This window comes from Lolium perenne, chromosome 3 (genome assembly GCF_019359855.2).
Source record: "Lolium perenne isolate Kyuss_39 chromosome 3, Kyuss_2.0, whole genome shotgun sequence".
In the NCBI taxonomy this organism is placed as follows: Eukaryota; Viridiplantae; Streptophyta; class Magnoliopsida; order Poales; family Poaceae; genus Lolium; species Lolium perenne.
Window position 1 is genome coordinate 170398270 of NC_067246.2, and position 8048 is coordinate 170406317.

Here is an 8048-nt window from a genome sequence, read left to right on the forward strand (position 1 = left end):
AACAAAAGATCCAAACACTAGAATTCCTAGAATGGAGGGACCAATTCCTTAGAAGAGTCTTGATAACTTCATAGATTTGGATCTAGAAGGGTTTCCCATAGGAAGGAGCAAAGCTCATGTTTAATCTCACAACAAGTCTGAATCTCAGATCTGAGCCAACAAGGCTATTTATAGTTGGTTGGGCGAAGGGGTAAGTTACATGTTGAAACGTGTTGTTTTGAGTTGAAAGTCGTGCAGGCGGAAGTTCCGGTCACTCGGGGCGGAAGTTCCGGCTGGATTCCCTTCACAGGGTGCTGGAAAGCATCAGGGAGGCATCTGGCGGAAGTTCCGGTCCTGGGGGGGCGGAAGTTCCGGTCGGGGCGGTACTTCCGGCCAACTTCCAGTCTAGTTCCAAAAATGGACGTTTTCCTTGCCGAACCATCCAGGGTTGTTTTGGCGCGATTTCGGAACTAGGGCGGAACTTGGGTGAAAGTTCCAGTGGGCGGAAGTGCCGGTCACTCGGGGCGGAAGTTCCGGCTGGATTCTCTTTCCTGGGCGCTGGACGGCATCTGGGAGGCATCTGGCCGGAAGTTCCGGTCCTGGGGGGCGGAAGTTCCGGCTGGAGCGCTGGGTCACCATCTTCTCCATTTTCAGCTCCCTCTCCATTGGCTTGGTCTCCATGACTTGCGATCATCATCGATGTACCTGATTGAACACAAGGTATTTGCATGAAGTAGCATGCCATCCAATGAGGTATCAAATGCATACGTGGAAAGGAGTGAATTCACCTCTTGGTGTATGGCTTTGGCCCGAGCTCGTGTCATTGGGCCGCGAGGAGGGCTTGTCAGTCTTGAGGAGGAGGTGTCCAAAAGCCACCACGTATCACGTCTTTTGCTGCGTACTCGAGGTGCATCGGGGAGAGTGGCTTTGTCTCCCATAAGTCATCCTTGTCAGATGAGAACTTTGTTTTCATGTTCTTGTAGGACCCGTCGATGATGGCCTCTTTTAGATCAGCCATTCCTACCCGGCTCTTGAATATATCTTGGATGTCGATGTTGTACAGCTCTGGAATATATATCTTAGGACGGGAAAGCATGACCTTGTCGTTCCTCGTGTCAACGCCTGTGAAAATAATCCCCTTGCGCTCAAACAATTTGTTCAAAGCTGGACAATGTTTAGAGGAACTGCTATAGTGGTACACGAGGACGTACTGCCGCATCGCGATTTCCACGACGGCCATATCTTGTCGCTTGTATGTGCTATGTTGGGTGTACTCGATGTCGAGTTCAACGAATCTGCTCTTCTCCTTCTCGAGCCATTTCTCATACATGGCAAGGATTCGCTCCACAGTCTCTTCCTCATTGGTGTAGACAACTTCCATAGTCGTGGTGCCATGGGCAGTGATGTGATGGGTCTCTGTATGGTTCCTGACATCCATGCATGGGAGGTAGAGCTACTGAGTGTGTGTGGGGGGGTGGGGGTGGGGGATGGATTGCTGCGGAATGAGCGAGGAAGAGAGTAGATGGATGCGGAAGAATGAATGGGAATTTGGTACTCCCTCCTTCAATTAAAGGGCTGGTTTTGCATCAGCACCAAGACAATTTCTCATGGGATGCTAAAAATTCTCCCTAAGCTACGTGCATTTATTTAATTAGATTAAGTAACCCTCCTCCAATCACATGCGATTCCCTCTGGTGAAATTAAGTGGGAACATTTTTCTTAGTTGCATTCCCATTTGCTTCGTTTTCCACTGCACCAGCTGCATGCAAATTAACATGCATAGGTCATTTTGTTTCGTTCTCCACCCCACATGCATGCAAATATGTTTCCACCAAGCAACGGTTATATATATTAATATTGGGTCGTCTAGCCGTTCCACAATCCCGTGGGCGCAATATTTTCACGAGATTTTGGCACACGTTCAAACCATTGCATATTCCTATTTTCAACCGAAAATAATCTCTGGTGAAAGTGGGAGCATTTTTCATAGTTGCATTCCCATTTGCAACTAAAAAAGTCTCAGATGCGACCCCCCACTTGCAACCCCCAAAAAAACTCAACTGCAATCCAACTTGCAACTGGTATGCACAAATCACGATGAAATCAGATGGCTCAGGACTTTAGCTGAATATATAGATTTTCCTTCCACTCACAGATTGATCTGTTGGTTGAATCTTACATACCATATAGATCATGCATGCAATAACAATTCCACGTGGTACCAGACTTGTAAATCAAACATTGGTTCAAATCCTTAGCAACAAGATACTAAAAGTAAACCCTAAACCTTAAACCATAAACCCTAAAAATAAACCAAGAAGTTATAGACTAGATATTAATTATATATATATATATATATATATATATATATATATATATATATATATAGGGTGGGACTATACTATGTAAGGGTATTTTACCCTTATCCATTATTTTGGTAACAATGACACCGTAGCTAGAGTAATCGGACTAATACATGCCTACAAGATTATTATTAGGTATTAGTCTAACAGGCATAATAGTCTAACAGACCCCCACTTCGATGAAAAAGGGGAACATCAGTTTCCCTTAGGCGGGCGTCTGGTCCAGTGGCACCGGGTGCCACACCGGCTGGTTCGATGCAGACCTGCCCTAGCACCGGTGCACACCGGGCGCATTCCAGGGATTCAGCGCTTCAAGCCCAGCGCTAGCATCCGGTTTCTGCAGGCTGGCCCGATGCACAGCCCGGTGACACTGGCTCCACCACCGGACCGCTCGGCGAATGCCGGCCCCCACACCGGTCCACACCGGAGCAAATCTAGGGACTGAACGCATATGCTCGGCACTGGCCCGATGCCAGGCCCAGCGTCTACCGTCCGACCCGGTCTGTGGCCCGGCGGCATCCGGCATTCCACCGGCTAGTCCGGCGCCTAGCCCGGTAGACCGTCCTCCTCGACAGATTGCTGAGATGGACAAGTCGTCAATGGTCTCCAATGGTTGGATTTCCAGGGGACCTATATATACCCCTTCTCCTAGCTTATAACTGTCAGGCACTACACTACAAACTGTTCTTGAGCCCTCTCTCTCATACTCCATTTATAGAAACACCAAAAGCCTCAGATCTCCCTCCTCCCCCACCCAAACTCAAATCCCTCTGGGGAAAAGTTAGAGGAGGTCTTGATCTGTAGTTCCACCGAGCCAAATATTTTTCCCCCTTGTATTTATCAAGATACTTGCTCTCTAGGGTTTCTTGGAAACCTTAGGTGGGAAAAAGCGTCCGGAAGTATCCGGGTTGTGGATTTGCTCCTAACAAGATTGTGAAGGTTTGGAGGCTGCCTCAATGTCTACCACAAGCGATAGAGATATTCCTTCGTGGGATAGGCTCGGAGAATAAGGTGAGCCTTCGTGGCGTTGGGAAATCCTTCGTGGGATCCCCACCTCTCCAAACGTGATGTTCCTTCTTGGAAAGGAAGGGAACACATGAATAAACCTTCGTCTCCGCATGCTCTCCATTATCCCTAACCGAACTCTTTACTTGTTCTATATATGCCTGTGAGAGCCTTCGTACTTGAGTTACCTATATCATCTTCTAAGGTGCCTCACCTAGTTTGCATTAGGATCACCTTTATATTCCGCCAAGCCTAACATTGCAAAGAAAGAATTAAAACTTTCAGAAACCTATTCACCCCCTCTAGGTTTACCATCTCTGAACTTTCAATTGGTATCAGAGACTGGACTCTTTTTTAGGGCCTTACAGCCTTAAGAGTGAGATGGATAAACTATTCGAAGGTCTGGATGAAGATTCTAACCTTTCGGTTAAGGAGATGAAATCTAGATTCTTAGCATATGATGTTGAGAAAAAAAGGAGGATGATATCCAAAGCCAAATGGCACAAATGAGTGCCATGCTTAAAAGCATAACAAGTGGGAGTTCTATTGTCCCTCCGGAGACCTACAATCAGGTCAATCAAGGTTATCCCAAAAACACTTCACCCATGCCTCCTATAAACCATAGTGGGAATGATCCCCTTTTTGATGGAACTCACTTTTCCTTTTGGAAATCCTCTATGGAGTCTCATATTCGTAGCTGCAGTGTGGAGATGTGGGATATCATCGTCGATGGATACCAGAAGCCACAAGATCCCATTAGGTTGACCTCCACCGAATTCTACAACCGTCAACTCAATGCCTCTGCATGTGACAAGATTAGAAGTGGCATCAACCGAAGCTCCTTGACCAAGTCAATGACATTTACTTAGATAAAGAGCTTTGGGATCAGATTGTAGTACTCCAAGAGGGAACCAATCTGATCCAAAAGGCTCTCTATGAGTCAGCAAAGACAGAGTTAACTCTGTTCATGATCAGAGAAGGAGAAACTATGGCTGAAGCTTATGGAAGGCTTGGTGCTCTTCGAGTAAAGGTCAAGGGCCTTGGATGTGAAAAATATAATGATGGCTTTGAAATGAATGAAGAGTTCATAAAGTCCACGGTCATTTCCATGATTGTTGTCAAACAAAAGGACACCAACCTTGCCCTCAACTTGCAAATCCTCACCAAGCAAGCAGATATGTCCGCGGATGATCTAGTCTCCTATGTGTCTGCTAATGACAACATGGCCAAGGCAGGAGAAAAACTCATGGCGATGAACCATGTCGACATACCCTCGCACAACCTTGCTTTGAAGGCTAGAGCAGACCAAGAAAGAGAACAAGTCTATGATCTCGAAGAAGAAGAGATGACTTCAACTAGTGACATGCAAACAAATGTTGCTTTCTTTGTCAAGAAGTACATGAAGAAATTCCCAATCTCCTCCAAAGAGAAGAAGAGAACGTGCTACAACTGTGATAAAGAGACTCACTTTGCAAATGAGTGCCCTTATGAAAAAAGGGTTGACAAGCCAAATGTTGCCAAAGGTGTCAAGCCAAGGTTGAAGCCAAACCCAATCAATGAGCGATACAAGAAGAACAAGGGAAGAGCCTTTGTTGGGTCTGAGTACATTTCCGGTGAAGAGGGAGAAGATGAGGAGAAGGAGGCTGGAGTGGCTGGATTGACTTACTCCGAACCCGGGTCACTCTTCACATATGATTACTCCAAGGATTATTCAACGGAGTCTTCAACTCCAAATGATATTGGTTCTTCCTTCATGGCTAGAACAACACATGACGATGACTCCGATGACACTTCCTCCTCTATGATCATTGGCTCTTGTCTAATGGCAAGGGAAGCAAAGGTAATGGAATCCCCACTTTCTTTATCTAGCATTCTTGATAATGAATCTGTTGATCAAGATGAGGAGGTTGTTCTTAAGGAACTTTTCAAAGCTAGATGCACTCTTCGTGGTGATGCTCTTGTCAAGTTCGATTTCTTGATGGAATCCCTCAAAGAAAGGGATGATTCCATTGAGGAATTGGAATATCATATGAAAGATGAGAAACGGAGATTCAATCTCCCAAGACAAGATCTGAAAAATGAAAGGTGCATATCTCAAGGTCCTAAGCAACTAGTTGAAACATTTGAACTAGATAAAGTTAAGGACCAAGAAACTATTGAAAGGGCTCAATTAATGGCCCAAGAGCTAGATGTTTCAAAGAAGGAGCTTGAAGTTGCTCATGCTTCTCTCACTAAGGATCTTAACCACCTTGAAAAGGCTAACAAGCTTGTTAAGGATGATCTCAAGAAACTTGGAGAGAACCATGACCTACTCCAAGACACCTATAAGAAGGCTCTTGGATCATTGAATGATCCCATTGTGTTGCTAAAAATGTTGCAAGTTCTTCTACCTCATTTACTTGTGAACATGCTAAACTTGTTGAGGAACATGTTCATTTGAAAGAAGAGCTTTCTCTTTATGTTGAGACCAATGTATATCTTGAATCCTTGGTAACCAAATATGGTCTCAACTATTATCCTAATGACTCGGCTTGTGAACAAGCAACTATTCTTGAGGAAAATTCAAAGTTGACAAAGGAACTAGCCAAGTTCACCACCTCCAAGAATAAGATGGGATTGGATGACATTTTGAGTAAGCAAAGGTCAAACAATCAGAAGTATGGACTTGGGTATACTCCCAAGCCCTACAAGAAGAACAACTACAAGAAGGAGAAACCCGCTCAAGAAAAGAACAAGAAGGTCAGTAATGCTGGCAAAGCCCCAAAGGGAAAAGCCACTAGTGTTGACCGCATGGGACCTAACAATCACTATGCTTTATTTGTTCATTATTATGGTGATGTTTATGCTGAATATGTTGGCCCTCGTAATGGCTATGCTTATAGAGGGTACTCAATTTGGGTACCAAAAGATCTTGTTGCCATTACAAAGGAACCCATTAATCAATGGGTTCCTAAAAACACTACTTGATTTTGTAGGGTTATTCCTCCGGTGGTCCAAAATGGGTGTTTGATAGTGGATGCACCAATCATATAACCGGACGAAGATGTGTGCTTGACCAATTCATAGAGGATATTAACAAGAAGTCAAGCATCACCTTTGGTGACAACTCAAAGGGAAAGGTACTTGGGTATGGCAAGGTGGCAATCTCTAAGGACTTGTGCCTTGAGACGGTCATGCTTCTTGAATCACTTGGCTCTAATTTACTTTGTATTTATCATCTTTCAGATGCCGGCTATAATTCCTATTTTACTAAATATTGTGTGAAAGTCTTTAGGAGTGATAATCTCAAATTGGTCCTTGTTGGATATTTGGAGAACACCCTTTACGTGGATGACCTCTCGAAAGAGAGCCCCTCTCTCCCCACATGTCTAATGGCCAAACATGACGAAGGTTGGCTATGGCATCACCGCCTTGGTCATGTTAACATGAGAGATCTTGAATAACTCCTAAAGGGTGAGCACATTGTTGGACTAACCGACATTTCCTTTGTGAAAGATCGTGTGTGCAATGCATGTGTAGCTGGAAAGCAACTCAAGAAGAGACACCCTATCAAGAGTATCGTCACCACCTCTAGGCCTCTGGAGCTTCTTCACTTGAATCTCTTTGGGCCATCTCATTATGATACTCTTGGTGGGAGCAAATATGGACTAGTCATTGTTGAGGATTACTCAAGATACTCTTGGGTCTTTCTCCTTAAGTCTAAGGATGAGACCTATAGAGAGATCATCTTCGTCAAGAAGGCTCAACGAATGTATGAATCTGAGATCAAGGCGATAAGGACCGACAATGGCACCGAGTTCAAGAATTACACTAGGCAAGAGTTTGTTGATGACGAGGGCATCAAGCATGAGTTTTCAGCTCCATATACCCCTCAGTAAAATGGTGTTGTTGAAAGGAAGAATCGGACTATTATTGAGATGGCAAGTACCATGTTGAGTGAATTCAAGTCAGCCCATAACTTTTGGGGAGAAACCATCTCTACAGCTATCCACTACTCCAACCGACTCTTCCTCCGTCCCCTGCATAATAAAACTCCATACGAGCTTCTCACAGGTAACAAGCCTAATGTCATGTACATTCGTGTCTTTGGATGACAATGGTTGTTAAAGACAATAAAGGGAAGCTCGGTAAATTTGAAACTAGAACTATAGATGGTACATTTGTTGGATATGCGGAGAACTCTCACGCCTATAGATACTACAACAAGTCCAGTGGGACTATTGAAGTATCTTGTGACGTGGTGTTCTTGGAGGATAATGGCTCCCAGCTGGAGCAAGTTGTTCCATGTGATGCAGGTGATGATGATCCTTCTAACACCATCAAGCTTATGGGCATTGGACACATCCAACCCACGGAGGTCCATACTAATGATCAAGATGATGTGATAGAAGTCTCAAGCTCAGCCCAAGTGGAGCCTTGCTCAACTCAAGCTGAACCATCAAGTGCAGCCCAAGATTCATCCTCTACTCAAGATGAACCGCATTCCGAAGAATAAGAAGAAATCCCTCAACCACCTGAGCAAGACCATGATGCTAATCAAGAATCATCCTCAACCCATGGTCAAGCTCATGTTGTCCCTCGTGATCAAGAACTAGCAAAAGATGAATTTATTGATCATGAAGGAACCATTCAGAAGATCAAGGCTGCTTCAAGGGCAAGTGACATGAAAGTAGATCAAGTCCTTGGTAGCATTTCAAAAGG

General features: G+C 44.6%; 1 protein-coding gene across 1 annotated transcript; it reads right to left on the reverse strand.

The window, feature by feature from the left end:
• Positions 1–672: 672 nt before the first annotated feature.
• On the reverse strand, positions 673–1417 carry LOC127339671 (uncharacterized). The gene is made up of 2 exons (XM_071827387.1): positions 866–1417; positions 673–684 (listed from the first exon to the last, which is right to left on the reverse strand). The coding sequence occupies exons 1-2, from the start codon at positions 1415–1417 to the stop codon at positions 673–675; spliced, it is 564 nt and encodes a 187-aa protein (XP_071683488.1).
• Positions 1418–8048: the final 6631 nt, after the last annotated feature.

What these genes read in the sequence shown, in the direction of transcription:
- LOC127339671 (XM_071827387.1), bottom strand. Translation starts at nt 1,417, where the DNA reads ATGGATGTCAGGAACCATACAGAGACCCATCACATCACTGCCCATGGC.